The sequence below is a fragment of the Staurois parvus genome, unplaced genomic scaffold (genome assembly GCF_062004578.1).
Source record: "Staurois parvus isolate SC_StPar_1 unplaced genomic scaffold, SC_StPar_1.0 ptg000068l, whole genome shotgun sequence".
NCBI lineage: Eukaryota > Metazoa > Chordata > Amphibia > Anura > Ranidae > Staurois > Staurois parvus.
The window spans coordinates 9117490-9133428 of NW_028317864.1; the positions used below are offsets into that span (position 1 = coordinate 9117490).

Sequence of the window (15939 nt, forward strand, 5' to 3'; positions counted from 1 at the left end):
TTAAGCCATAAAAATGTGTTTTTTCCTCAATTAGCAGCAGCATTGTTAGTCTACCGCAGGGGTGTCAAACTGGCGGCTGTCCAGCTGTTGCCAAACTACAAGTCCCATCATGCCTCTGCCTTTGGGAGTCATGCTTTTAACTGTCAGTCTTGCAATGCCTCATGGAACTTGTAGTTTGGCGACAGCTGGAAGGCCACCAGTTTGACACCTGTGGTCTACCTTGTGAATTCCTTCAGTTGGCCATTGGGCTGCCTATTGAGTCTCTCCGATCGACCGGCCAAGGGACAAAGGAGCTTGGGCTGCAGGCTGACGGGGCAGCTGCTAATTGCAAGGCAATGGCTTAATGTTGTTGGCCTGACATGTTTTTCGTACTAAAATCCATATGCCAAGAACATGGTGCTTTATTGCCATAATGTATTGGGCACCATGTTTGGCAAAAATGACACCCGGCCCTATACATACAGTGCACAGTATTTGGGCTTCAATGAGCCACAAAGGCAGCAGAGCAGAGGTTCTGGTTGTTTTGATTGCAGCACAATACAGATAGCTATGGGTTTCAGACATGTTCATGCAGCCTCTACTTTTCAAAAAGTAGAAATAAACCTGGTCTTAAAAAAAAAAAATAAAAAAATGGCCCCTGGTAACTTTGTCCTAATGTCATAGTATGCACAACATATTAGAACATTATGGCAGACTTACCTGCCAAACGTTCCCCTCCAGTCCTGCGGTATCGGCCTTCTCAGGTGTTTGGGGTGCTTCAGTCTTCTCCCGTTCTTTCTTCCGGGTTCGGACTCTTTGGTCACTTGACTGGCTGGATCGCAATATCATCAGTGCTGCTCATGGGCGCATCATCATGGCAGAGAGTGGTGCCGTAAATTTACGGTGAGCTCAGTTTACAATAACACTGACAGGCAGAGAGAAGGATTTATGACTGAAGAGACCAATAGGTTCTCATCTGTCATAAAAGTCCTACCTGTCAGCTTTTTTTTTTTTTTTTGAGAGTTTTTCTGTTTTAAAGCACATTAAAACACAGGAAAACTATTTGATATGTTGCAGCCCACTACTCGTCTTTTTTAAAAAGATTTTTTAAGGTTTTTCTTTTAACCACTTGAGCTCTGGAAGGTTTTACCACCTCCATAACCAGGGCATTTTTTGCTATTGAGCACTGTGCTACTTTAACTGCTAATTGCTCAATCATGCAACGCTGTACCCAAATTAAATTTTTTTCACACAAATAGAGCTTTCTTTGGTGGTATTTGACCACTACTGGGTTTTTTATTTTTTTAAATAACTAAAAAAAAGACCAAAATATTGAAAAAGAAACATCTTTTACTTTCTGTTCTAAAAAATATATACAATAAAAAAAAAATCTAATTTCTTCATAAATCTAGACCAAAATGTATTCTGTTACATGTCTTTGGTGAAAAACTAATCCGAGTAAGTGTATATTGATTGGTTTGTGTGAAAGATCTAGTGCAGAGGTGTCCAAACGTTTTTCAAAGAGGGCCAGATTGGATGAAGTGAACATGGTGGAGGGCCGAACATTTTTCTGAACATTCTTTGAACCATTACAATTAAATGCAAATAAATTATTTTATACCAAGTTAATTGCAAACGACATACTTTTCATTTCATAACATTAAGATCAACTGACAGCTGAGTTTTCACAATGTATTGAAAATAAATTTTAAAAATACTTACCTGCACTAATGTGAAGGGTGAAAAAGGTAGCTGGAGCTGAAGTCTCTGCTCGGCAGCCGGGAGGGGAAGAGAAACACACTTCACGCTGGAAGCCCGGCCCTGACGTCACCGCCCTCTGTCGCTCCCAGCGCGGCGCAGTCACGCACGCGCACTGCTCTCAAGCAGAAGACTGTCTGCCACAGAAGGGAGGGCCGTGCGACAGCCGCATTTACACAGACCAGGGAGAACGCGCCGCAGTCAGGCATGCGCACTGCCCTCTGCTCTCAAGCAGAAGACTGTCTGCCATAGAAGGGAGGGCCACATTACACAGAGCAGGGAGGGCTGTTGGAGGGCCATATTAAACCGACCCCTGGGCCGTAAATGGCCCGCGGGCCGGACTTTGGACATGCCTGATCTAGTGCCTACAAACTATGGTATATGTACTGGAATTTTTATTTATTTTTTTTAATACTGGCAATGGTGGTGACCAGCGACTTATAGTGGGACTGTGATAGTGCAGCAGGCAATCTGACACTAATGGACACTGAGTGGGAGGTAGACTAATGGACACTGACCTTACCAGTGACATTTAATACAGTGATCAAATATACTATGCACTGTCACTGTACTAATGACATTAGCTGGGAAGGCGTTGACATCTTGGATCCCAGAAATAACTGCCGATGTACAGATACATGATTGTGCCTGTACGAGCTGCGGCCAGCAAGTGGTTAGATTGGTGATCCTGCCAGTAGCACGCTTCCTGTCCAATGGAGACTAACACTCATTTTAATTTATCTATACAGGAGCGTTGACACCCTGAGACAGGAAGTGTGTTAGGGCTGCAGAACACCCCCTCTCTCCTCTTCTGCATAACATGGGGGAAGTTCCCACATGGAAGTAAAATATATTATAAAACTATTCTTCCCAAATATATCGACATATATTTCAAATGCTAAAATTTTGTCCATATTCAATATATTCCAAAATATATATATATATATATATATATATATACTGTATGTTGAAATTATTTTTTTATGTAAAAAAAAAAATCTGAATATATTGAAAAATATATATTTTTAAAAATATGTATTTTTTAAATATATTCTTCAGATTTTTTTTAACATAGTAATTTTAACATGTATTTTTACATATATTTGTAACTGCATTCCAAAAATGTAGATTTTGTATTTTTAAAGACATACAGTATATTTGAAATGTATTTCTATTTCTAAAAATATTTTTCATATATTTTGTTATAAAAATGTATTTCAAAATACAGTGTGTGTGTATATGTGTGTGTATATATATTATTTATTTATTTTTTTAATATATTGAATATAGCCAAAATTGTAGCATTTCAAATATATGTCGATATATTTGGGAAGATTATTTTTGAAATATATTTTTCGTACATATGGGTTGGTCTGTAGTTCACGGAGAAAACTGTGAACAATTCTAACTGATAAACAGTTTAGCAGAGCCAAAGAGCACAGGAGGCTTTCAGCTCACAAGAGTTGTGGCAGGATTAACAGTTTTTTTTTTTTGTCTTTTATTGAACATATATACTGATCAGCCATAACTTTATGACCACCCACTTAAAGTGGAGTTGGTCCCACTTTTGCCACCAAAGCAGCCCTGACTTGCCGACGGCTGGATGCCACTAGAACTCTGAAGGTATGCTGTGGTGTCTGGCACCAAGACGCCTGTAGCAGATCCTTTAAGTCCTGTAAGTTGTGAGGTGTGGCCTCCATGGATCGGAGGTATTTTTCCAGCACGTCCCACAGATGCTGGATGGATTGAGGTGTGGAGAATTTGGTGGCAACTCTTCAGATGGTCACGTGCCCATTGTAGACACTTTTGGCTGTGGACACAGCTGTGGACACAGGTCAGCGTAGACACCCTGAATGGTCCATGGCTACGCAGCCCCATATACAGCAAACTGCGATGCCCATTTTTTCTGCTGTTTTAATACATCAACATCATATTTACTTGCTGCCTAATACATCCCTCTGACCTTCAGATTCCATTGTAATGAGATAATCATCATTATTCAGTTAACTGGTCAGTGGTCATAAAGTAGTGGCTGATCGGTGTACAATGTTGTGTAGTAAAACCCTGACAATGGAGCAAATTTGAGAATGTAATTGTAATTGGTAGGGTTTCCATACACTTCAGCGGTGATAGAGATACTAAATTCTACTTTGAGGTTGAGGACCATAGTACATTTTTTATTTGCACTGCATACTCTGACTTAAAACCCTGGATGGGGTTATTTAGATGTGTGAATAATTATGTCGTTGAACATTTTCATATTTTTCTCTGCAGAAGCTGAGGTTCCTCCTCCCCCTGACAACACTTTGCCTTATGATAACTACTTTGTGAAGTGGATGATGAAAAATAAAGTAAGCATTCTGTAAACTTTACATTTTCTAAAGGTATACTCCAGAAATTTCACCAACTATAAAATTGGTGGTCCTGGATCTAAAGCAGCATAATCATCTAAAATAAATCCTACAAACCCATGGCCAAATGTAGGTACTGTCTGGATTTAGAACAGATACCACCTATCTACTGTTGTAATTAGTAGCTAATGTTCTCATTGGTAGAGCTAGATTCTTGAACCATGGACAAGGCAATAGCACACATTGGAGGGTTAATGTGGGGTTTAATTTTGGGGGTCGTAGGGAGAATATGGCCCCTTTCACCAATAGGGTCCGCCTGTCTGTTTTTTCAGGCAGACCCGATCAAACCATCCATTGCCCTCTATGGAGCGCCAATGTAAACGGACATGAGTCAGTTTACACCTGCCTGCATCCGATCTGCAAAAATCAGACGAACGGGGATCTGCTCCCTATCCCTCTATCAGATCTGAGGACCATCGGATGTAAACGGAGAGGTGGTCAATTTACATCCTATCACCCATAGAGGAAAGCGGGATGTGTCCATGTCCACCCTGCATAAACCAAGTGGATACGGACCTCTCATCCGCTTGCTCAGCAGGGATCAGCAGACAGATCCCCCGCTGAGTAGGCAGATCCGCTAGCAGAGCCCACCTGTGTGAAAGGGGCCTTAGTATGAATACGCATAAGGAGGATTTGTGTGAAAATTTGTTTTTGTCTCATTGTTACTTATAGGTATTTATAGGTAATGTGGATCCAGGCAATATCCGATTGCCTCTCGGGAGATCAGGAAGGAATTTTTTTCCCTGCAGGAGCAAATTGGATCATGCTTTGCTGTGTTTTTTTTGCCTTCCTCTGGATAAACTGTGGGTATAGGATTATAACTTTTATTTTTTGGTTGGTTGAACCCGGGTGGACTTTTATTTTTTTTTTCAGCCAGACTAACCACGTAACAATATAATGATGAGGTTGCATCAAGTAAATGGATGCCAAACATGTAAAGCCGTAAAATTGAGTGCACCTGTGAAGCAATAACAAATATATGGGGATGTCTCTGCTGGATTGGGCTCTCTTTGATCCAGGGAATATCCGATTGCCTCTCGGGGGATCAGGAATTATTTTTTCCCCTGCAGGAGCAAATTGGATCATGCTTTGCTAGGTTTTTTTTCCTCTGGATCAACTGTGGGTATAGGATTATAACTTCTTTTTTTTTTTTTTTTTTTTTAATGGTTGAATTGGATGGACTTTTGTCTTTTTTCAGCCAGACTAACTATGTTACAGGGAGGCGTCACTGTGAGGATTTGGGATATAGAGAGGTTAGTGTGAACGTTGGGGTTACATGTCAGGGTTAGGGTTGATCTTACAAATTGGTTAATATTAGGGTTTCAGGAAGGGTAATTCTTATGGTTGGGTTAGAGGGAGGTTTAGGGATATAGAAATTGTTTATTTTACAAAGGATTATTGTCAGGGAGCATTAGACATCATGTACACTGCTGCTCTTAAACTCAAGTTTAGGAGCTTTTAGCATTTTTTTTGCCAAAGCTCCTAAACTCAACTCCATAAAAGCCTGTGTCCATGTACATATAGGCTTTTAGCAGCGTTTAGGAGCTTCCGTGTTTAGGTGAGGCTAAACGTCTCTCTTCTGAACGCAGAAGAATCGTGTTCAGGATGGGAACGTTTTGGCCACTGGAAAATGCAGCAAAATTGCGGTACCACGTTTTGCTGCGGTTTTCCGGCGGTCAGGGTAGGCTCTTGTATGTGGAGCTTTAGGTTTACTCTGAAGATTATCACTTCAAGCTAATGATTAACAGATATTTTTCCCTCTTATTGACCATATATAACAAATACTTTTCAGTGGTGCATTTAACAGACCAAACAGACAAATAAGAGAAATTAATTTGTAGGGTTTACATACAGTTTAACTGTGATAGTGATACTGATGGTAAATTCTAATTGGAGGACTATATCAAATTTTTATTTACACAGTTTCCTATGAAATAAACACCTTGATGAGGTTATTATTTGTGTGATTTAATGATGATCTTGAACATTTTGTATTTTGTTTTTCTATACAGAAGCTGAGGTTCCTCCTCTTCCAGATAACACTTTACTTTACAGGGGGAGTTTGGGTGTATCAGTATTTTAAGGAAGGGGTTGGAATGGCACCGAACATATTTCTTTAACTGCAGGTTTTCCTAACCTCCCTAGCAGTATGATTATTTCAGATTTTTGGTGCTGAAAGCGGTACCATTATTCTGCATGGAAATATGTATTTTTTTTTATTGTAGGCTGTAATATTTAGGAATAGCTCACTGAAATCTGTCCGAACAAGAGTCTATTAAACATCCCGGGTAGGATAAAATTTGAAACACAAAATCATAAATTATAATTTAATAAATAATCATAAAAAATAATAATATAATAATAAATTTAATTCAATAATATAATCAAACCAAAAACACTGAAATTTGAAATATAGCGCCAAGTTCGCACATTGCTGAGCAAAGTCGCAAAATCGTTTTCAGTATCTGATGAGGAATTTCCCCCACGAATCATTATCACTCAATTCTGCAAGTGGTACTGATTTACTATCGCTGTTCTCTAGCTGGTCTAAAACCGCTTTTGACTTAAAGGGACACTTTTTGGACGCCATTGACTTTTCTAAGTTTCCAGGCAGAAAGAACATTCAAAATGCAGACAGGGGACAGGACAGAGCACTAGGGACAAAATGTATGTGAAATGGGTTGAAACAGCAATGTTTTACTATGTAAAATCGTTTTGAAAAAAAATGAAATTTTTTTAAAATTTTCAAATTTCCCGCTGCCGGCGGCGCCCGTACGTCCCGACGTCACAGGGACCGGAACACAGGAGCCGGATGCCGGCATCTGCCGGAGGAGATGGCCGGGGACGCTGCAGGGGACACATCGCTGGAGCGAAGGACAAGGTAAGTGCTGCAGGGACTCCCTATACAGCGCTGCGTGGTAAGCCCGAGTGTAGCTCGGGGTTACCGCTTTTGGTATAGAAATTTTACCCCGAGCTACACTCGGGAATACCGTTAGGGAGGTTAAAGTGTAGCTCCATTTTTGTTGAGAAGCAAAAAAAAAAAATCCCCTCTGGGTGATCTATGTACATTACAAAGATTTTAACAAACTTTGTTGCAAAATCTCACCTCCTTTTTGTGCTGAAGAAATTTTTTGTTTCACCTATTCCTTTCGTTCTTGAATAGGTGGATGCGTGTTCATTATAACTAGCTGGCGCACGTTCAGTGTTTTTAATTGGGAAAGCTGCAATGTCTTCGTCCCTGTAGAAGTTGGTTAACCCTTTGGGAGTATCTCACAAAAAATGAAATTCCTGTTGCAGGGAATGACTAAAATTTTACTTGCATGTTAGTGCAGATCTCTGAAATAATCAGTAAGCCAATCAATCACTGTTCTCCAGGTTGTCATATTGCATTAGGTTCCTTGAACATCCCTGGCTGTAGCTACCAGAAATATGTACATGTCAGGATTTGACAAATTTTGCTTTGAATCTAGGAGCCAGTTAAGAAAAAGATAGGTGCCCGAAATTGCATGTCCAGGGCATTGGGCAATATGAATTGGACAGAAAATTGACATCCATATACTGTATATTCAGCAAAGAAACATTCCAATCCAGCAAAGAGACATTCCAATCCAGCAAAGAGACATTCCAATCCAGCAAAGAGACATTCCAGTCCAGCAAAGAGACATTCCAGTCCAGCAGCGAGACATTCCAGTCCAGCAGCGAGACATGCCCATATAGCAGCGAGACATGCCCATATAGCAGCGAGACATGCCCATATAGCAGAGAGAGGCATGCCCATATAGCAGAGAGAGGCATGCCCATATAGCAGAGAGAGGCATGCCCAATCCAGCAGAGACATCCCCATATATTTGTTATTGCTTCACAGGTGCACGCAATTTTACGACTTTACATGTTTGCTATCCATTTACTTGACGCAACCTCCTCATTATATTGTTATATAGTTAGTCTGGATGCAAAAAGACAAAAGTCCATCCAGTTCAACCAACCAAAAAAAAAAAAAAGTTATAATCCTATACCCACCATTGATCCAGAGGAAGGCAAAAAAATCGCAGCACAGCATGATCCAATTTGCTCCTGCAGGAGAAAAAATTCCTGATCCCCTGAGAGGCAATAGGATATTCCCTGGATCAACTTTACCTATAAATGTTAGTATCCAGTTATATTCTGTGTATCCAAGAAAGAATCCAGGACTTTTTAAAGCCACGAAGCTGGCCAGAACCATTTCTTGAGGGAGTCTATTCCACATTTTCACAGCTCTCACTGTGAAGAAACCTTTCCGTGTTTGGAGATTACATTTCTTTTCCTCCAGATGTAAAGAGTGCCCCCTTGTCCTCTGTGATGATCTCAGGGTGAATAGCTCTACACTGAGTTCACTATATGAACCACTGATGTATTTATACATGTTGATCATATCCCCCTTATGTATTATACATGTTGATCATATCCCCCCTTAATCTCCTCTTCTCAAGAGAGAATAAATTCAGTTCCTCTAATCTTTCCTCATAGCTGATCTCCTCCATGCCTCGTATCAGTTTGGTTGCCCTTCTCTGTACTTTCTCCAGTTCCCCAATGTTCTTTTTGTGAATTGGTGCCCAAAACTGAACTGCATATTCCAGATGAGGTGTTACTAATGATTTGTACCGGGGTAATATGATATCTCTCTCTGGAGTCTATACCTCTTTTAATACAAGAGAGGATTTTGCTCACTTTATAAACCGCAGCTTGGCATTGCATGCCATTATTAAGCTTGTGATCTACCAGAACCCCCAGATCCTTCTCCACCATTGATTCCCCCAGTTGTACCCCCCTAGTATGTATGATGCATGAATATTCATAGCCCCCAAGTGCAGAACCTTACATTTATCAACATTAAACCTCATTTGCCACATAATTGCCCAATTAAACAGTGCATTGAGGTCGGCTTGTAAATTGGAGACATCCTGTAAGGACGTTATTCCACTGCACAGCTTGGTGTCATCTGCAAAGACTGAAATGGGATTTTTAATCCCAGACCCTATATTGTTTATAAATCTATATTAAAAAGTAAGGGTCCCAACACTGAACCCTGGGTACACCACTGATGACCCCAGACCATTCAGAGTATGAATCATTAACCACTACTCTCTGAATACCATCTTTTAATATATTACCCTTTAATATATTACCCAATTTTGTGCCCAAAATTGGGTAATGTAGTGCTTTTGTGTCTATCAAAATTAACTTTAGAGGGTTTTTTTTTTCTTTTTAACTGAAAAGTTGTTTTATAAACCCTTGTATTTATATTATGTGACATAAAAAATGGAAACTACCACCATTTTTATTTTTCAGTCTTTTTTTCATGAATGTGTGATGTTTGGGGGTTTTAAGTAATCTTCAGGCCTAATGTGTGCAAAAAAAATATGCAAAAACAGCAAGAGGGTTTAAATAGATCAGCATATAAAGGGAAGTGACTAACAGGACACAGGACAAGCATTCCAATAACAGACGGTATTAATGGAAGTATTGAAGTGCAAGCTCACTTTTTAAAGTTAAGCTACATACAAGTACAGCATAGTGTGTTATACAGGAGGAGAACTAGTTTGTCCTGTATGTGATTTGTCTTTCATATGCCAATCCGTTGTATTGCTCTTGGAAAGTTATAGTACATAACCTTTATTTCCTTTGCAGCAGCTAGCAGCGATCCCTATGTCTGCTTTTTACAGTGTACCGCACAAGACGCAGTTTGAAAATTACATCAGGTTTTGCTTTGTCAAAGTAAGTAGATATGAGAGGCTTCAGGAGTGTGCATGGGTGTTTTATGAGAGTTTTCATTTACACAGGCCTTAACATATATTAGCCAATCAGATTCCAGCTGACACGTTTCTAGATATTATTTGCTGACGAAGACATTGTGGGGTTTATTTACTAAAGCTGGAGAGTGCAAGATCAGGCTCACTTCTGCATAGAAACCAATCAGCTTCTAACCTCAGCTTGTTCAATTAAGCTTTGGAAATAAAACCTGTAAGCTGATTTCTATACAGAAGAGAGCCTGATTTTACACTTTCCAGCTTTAGTAAATAAGCCTCCGTGTGTTATATGCCCCCAACCTTTAGATTCAATAAATTAAAGATGCATATAGTAGCCATGGACTTTTTTAGAGGGACATATAGATGGAATTAAAAAAATAAATAAATAATGACACACACACACAGGCGTACCTCGGTTTACGAATTTAATTCGGTCTGCGGGACTTTTTGTATTGCAAAAAATGTGTAAACCGCGATGCGGTTTCCAATAGGTATGCATTGAAAACCAATTAATCCGTTCTGGAGGTCAGGAAAAAGTTAAGTCTTTTATCTGTTCAAAAACTTTTATAAAGTGCACTATAAAGGCGCAGTACTGTACAGGGACATGATTAAAAAACAATTTGTAAATGCATTGAAAACCAATGTAATCTGTTCGTATTGCGAAAAAGAATCGTAAACTGAAAATTACGTTAACCAGGGCGTTCGTAAACTGAGGTGTGTGTTTGTACGTGTATATAATTAGTACTAGGGATGCACCGCCATCGTTTCTTAGCGGCGAGTATGAGTACCGATGTTTTCGGTCAAGTACTAGCCTGTACCGATGCTTTGCGGTGCAATTTGCGTTAATGGACGCAAATTGAACCGCAAAGATTAGCATGCGATTCCTGTCCAAATCGCATGCAGTTTCCCCACTGCTCCTCTCCTGTGTGAACCCAGTCTTGTCATAGCCCGAGTTCAGCCAGGAGCAGTGTGGGAAACCTCCCTGCAGGCATCCCATGCTGAATGTTAGTGGTAGGAGAGGAGAGAAAGCGGCGATTGCCGCTCAGGCTAGACAGCATCTGATTTGTAATCCTAACAAGCTCTCAAAACATTTTACAGTACTTTTTGTCAGTAATGTCCAAAGTTTTTTTGTTTTTAACTAAGGTAAAATCAATCAATCAATCAATAAACTCCTTCCCTTCCACTCCCACCAAAAAGTCACACTTTCTCCCTAGAAAGTGTACAATCCAACATATCCTTTTTGTGGTAAAACATATAAATCCCACATAAAATCCAAAATTAAAATCTACAAATGTAATCAATTTATACAATCAAAATAAATATTATTCACTTAAACTTAAAAAATGTGTTCAAATTAAATTCACTCCCAATTGTGTCTCAAAATCACAAAAATAAAATAAAATTACATAAAATAAAATAGAATCCCAATGTGTCCAAAATCCAAGTTCCAAATTTTTCACTTCAATCCAGTTAAAAGGAAATTGATCCTAAATATTCCATGAAAACCTCAAAAAAAAAGGAAAAGAAAATTCATAGTGTATTATCTTTTTTAAATATATGTACTTCACTCTGTGCAAAAACACAAAACCACTCTTAAAATAGTGAAAAAAAAAAAAACCTTGTGCAAGTAATATATAAATATATACTTATTCTTTCACTGCATAAATCAATAAATAAATAAAACCCAAAACGTGAAAAACTCGTGATCACTCCAACCACTTGTGAATAGTGATACTAGATACAAGTACCCTCTGTAATCCAGCCAAAAGTGATACCAGGTACTATTACCCTCTTGAAGTTATTCTCAAGCATGGGCTAACATAGGGAATCCATATCTTTCAATCCTTCATTTCAGGGGTACTCCTCCAAACTCCTCATAAAGAAACAGAGGCTTTTAGGCAGAATTCACATCATAGAAACAAATTTAATCGGAACTCACATTAAAAAAAGGAAAATCCAGCTTCCAGCATTGCTCCCTCAATGGCTCTGTACTGACTGATCAAACTTTTGGTTGAAACTACATGTATACAACCAACAAAATGGCCGCGGCGACACTTCTGGTTGGCGTGCGTGCGTCTTGACGTCTTCCCCTAACGCGTTTCGTCACTTCCGGACTTTGTCTGAAGGGATCTTTTTAATTTTGGGTTTTATGTGGGATTTATATGTTTTACCACAAAAAGGATAAGGTAAAAGTAAGTTTACAGCCTATTATAGACCGTCTTCATTTGTGACATATTGATTGTTTCCAATAATAATCAATGTGAACCTGTACATTGCCACACTAGGCAAAAGGATCTGTTTGACCGAAAACAAGACTGTCTGCAGGCTCTAAAGAATTATCCACCAGAGGCCCTGTGGCCTTTTCCTAGCCAGTAGTCTATATGTGAAGCCTCAGCTTCAATGCCTCCTAGTGCATCGACATTCTGATATTTGACAGTTGAATTACAGGGAGTGGGGCCTTAATTTCATCTTGACCAGAATTTAAAGATCCATATACAGCCTGAGACGGGAGTGCTCCACAGGAACATCAATATGCAAGTGGAACTAAACTCCCCAAAACCCTTACTTACCTTTCAAGGTATGCCGTGAATGATGACTGTCACAGCTACTTCTGCTCTCAGCCAAACTGTCAAGGCATTAAAAGGCTGGTGTCAGAACTAATGACCTGTGCAGCACCATGACAAGTGCAGATCAAACATAGGTTCAGATGGCAGCTTCCTTGGCTGTAAAGGATAGGTTTAGTTCCACCTGAGGATTTAGCACAGGTTCCTACAGATTCCATGGGGTGTTATTAATCTTTAGACAAGGTACACTGGGACCTCCACTGACTTTTTAGTTTTTTTTTTGTTTAGGAGGATGCTACATTGGATGCTGCAGAGAAGATATTACAGAAGTGGAGCACTGTGTCATCTGGAAAAAAGGAACTGTAGTCAACTCTGGCTTCTTAAAGTGGATGCAGCTTATAATTCTAAGAGGACGGTCTCTCTCCCATCTGATTTCAGTACGATAGTCCGACTCTTACCCTTCACCTTTGAAATCAATAGTGCTGCTGTTGGGACCCGTAGTCCATGGTGATGACCCTGTAAAACAGATAAAGCGTTACTGTCTTCTATTTATATTTACTGACATAGATTTTTTAATTTCCATGAATGACTAGATTCAGTTGGTGGCCTACCTTCATTTAATCTAGTACACTGAATTCATAGATCGTATGCGTCACTAAATCTAGGAATGAATCCGCAATGAAGGTCACTTAAATGTAAAGTGGTATACATGGCTACCTAGAGCTGCTGTGTGATCCCATTCTAAATGCCAATTTTTGACATTGGTTAATGCCAGCCAATACTAGGCTCTATGATTTGCCTACCACTTATATAGATTGTAAAATACTTGAACCTTAAGCGACTTTTCTTTTGATGCCTGGAATTTGAAATATGTGCAATTAAAAGTTTTTCTCTTTCACTTTTCTGAGTAATATTTGAACACAAAGTCTGCCGTTTAAGGGCACAACATGGGTATTTTATGTATTTATGTGTTTCTTTCCACACTATAAAAACTTGACTGGAAGTTATAGCTGCACTTCAGTCAAGGGTAAAGCTAGCCAAAGATGGTTTGTTTTTTCCAATCAGCCAGAGGCCTGAACAAAATAAAACAGATTCCTTCCACTGCAGCCGTCAATTGACAAGTTTTCCAGCATGTCCATTCAACAAAAGACGATATAAGGATTGACTTCCATCGAACACACCAATTGAAATTCGTCCTTTCTGTGCTGAACTGGACGAATTTCGTTCCATCTATGGCCAGGTTAAGTTCAACTTAAAATGTGGTGTTTATTTTTTCTGAATAATTTATTTATTTTAAGGTGAACTTACCGTATTTTTCGCTCCATAAGACGCACTTTTTTCCCCCCCAAAAAGGGGGGAAAATGTCAGTGCGTCATATGGAGCGAATGTAAAGCGGCCGGTCCGGTATTTCTGCCGCCACCATGTCAGAATATCGGGCCGGCCGCTCAGTTCTTTTCTCCTGCAGGACCTTACCTGTTCCTCGCTCCAGCGCTACAGTCTTCCCGCGGCGGCTTCTGTGACAGCCGGGTGCCCACTGCGCATGTGCGAGAAGCACTGCGCTTTGTGAACCCGGCTGTCACAGAAGCCCCGCGAGAAGAAGGAAGGACAACTACGCGGAAGTGGGAGCGGGTACCTGTCAAATTCAGGTACCCGCTCCCCCTCCCCCCCCAAAGGTCTGCAGTCTCTGGTAATCTCCTTTACTATCTGCAGTCTCATCCCCTGCACTGTCTGCAGTCTCTGGTCATCTGTACTATGTCCGCAGTCTCTGGTCATTCCCTGTACTATGTCTGCAGTCTCTGGTCATTCCCTGTACTGTGTCCGCAGTCTCTGGTCATTCCCTGTACTATGTCTGCAGTCTCTGATCACCCCCTGTACTGTGTCCGCAGTCTCTGGTCATCCCCTGTACTGTGTCCGCAGTCTCTGGTCATCCCCTGTACTGTGTCCGCAGTCTCTGGTCATCCCCTGTACTGTGTCCGCAGTCTCTGGTCATCCCCTGTACTGTGTCCGCAGTCTCTGGTCATCCCCTGTACTGTGTCCGCAGTCTCTGGTCATCCCCTGTACTGTGTCCGCAGTCTCTGGTCATCCCCTGTACTGTGTCCGCAGTCTCTGGTCATCCCCTGTACTGTGTCCGCAGTCTCTGGTCATTTCCTGTACTGTGTCTGCAGTCCTTTGGTTCAGAATATTTTTTTTCTTGTTTTTCTCCTCTAAAACCTAGGTGCGTCTTATGGAGCGAAAAATATGGTAAGCTGTTCCCTGATGAACCGGCAAAATTATGATCTGTCTATGGCCAGCTTAAGTTCACCTTTCACCACTAGCCTACTGGGCACTTATACCCCCTTCCTGCCCAGGCCACTTTTCAGCTTTCAGCGCTGTCACACTTTGAATGACAATTGCTCGGTCATGCAACATTGTACCCATATGAAATTTTTATTATTTTTTTGAGACAGAGCTTTCTTTTGGTCTTTTGGTGGTATTTAATCACCTCTGGGTTTTTTTATTTTTTGCTAAACAAACCAAAAACCACTGAAACATTTGGAAAAAAAAAGTTTTTTCTTAGTTTGTTATAAAATTTTGTAAATAAGTGATTTTTTTGCTTCACTGATGTGCGCTAATGAGGCTGCAGTGATGGGTACTGATGGGCACTGATGAGGAGGCACTGGTAGGTGGCACTGATGGGCATTGACAGGCATTACTGATGGGCACTGAAAGGCAGCACTCATATATGGCACTGATAGGTGGCACTGTTAGGCGCCACTGACTGGCACTGTTAGGCGCCACTGACTGGCACTGTTAGGTGCCACTGACTGGCGGCACTGTTAGGCCCCACTGATTGGCGGCACTGATAGGTGGCACTGAAAGGCAGCTCAGATGGGCACTGATATGTGGCATTGATGTGCACTGGTAGGCACTGTTATGTGGCATTGATGTGGCACTGATGGGCACTAGGAGGTGGCATTGATGAGCACTGACAGCTGGGACTGATGGACACTGACAGGTGGCACTGCTGGGGCTACACCTGATGATCAGTGCACATGTCCCCTCTGAGTAAAGCTGATTACTGGCTCTCCTCTCGAGCGGTGACAGCTCATGAGCGAAATACTGATAACCGGCATTTCCCTCTTTACTCTGTGGTCCTCTGCTACCCTGAAGGCCTGCATACCTGTCACGGGCGCACCTGTCTAGACACCATTCCAGTGCATCAGCTGTGCTCCTGGGTATATCTCTGACGAGCACTCCTACAGGCGACCTGTGCTACTTTGGGCCTGACTCCTTCTGTCCCTTATCCAGGGGTCTGGAACTTAGCTGAAAGGAAAGCCCTCTCTCCATTGGCCTCTAACACCAGGTATGTGATAATATGTAATAAAAGCACCTGAATAATCTATCCCCCCAATATGTTTCCCATCAGTCAGGCCCTTGTACTACATAGTTGTTGGTGGATCT

At 40.8% G+C, this 15939-nt stretch overlaps 1 protein-coding gene across 8 annotated transcripts in view; it reads left to right on the forward strand.

The window, feature by feature from the left end:
• The window catches only part of KYAT1 (kynurenine aminotransferase 1), a 60953-nt gene extending 47557 nt beyond the window's left edge, over positions 1 to 13396 (forward strand). For all 8 annotated transcript variants that reach the window (XM_089669120.1, XM_089669116.1, XM_089669118.1 and 5 more), the window contains 3 exons: positions 4012 to 4088; positions 9816 to 9902; positions 12787 to 13396. In XM_089669120.1, coding sequence (XP_089525246.1) covers positions 4012 to 4088; positions 9816 to 9902; positions 12787 to 12864 — 242 coding nt within the window. In that variant the 3' untranslated portion in view covers positions 12865 to 13396. The remainder of the gene's footprint in view (positions 1 to 4011; positions 4089 to 9815; positions 9903 to 12786) is intronic.
• Positions 13397 to 15939: the final 2543 nt, after the last annotated feature.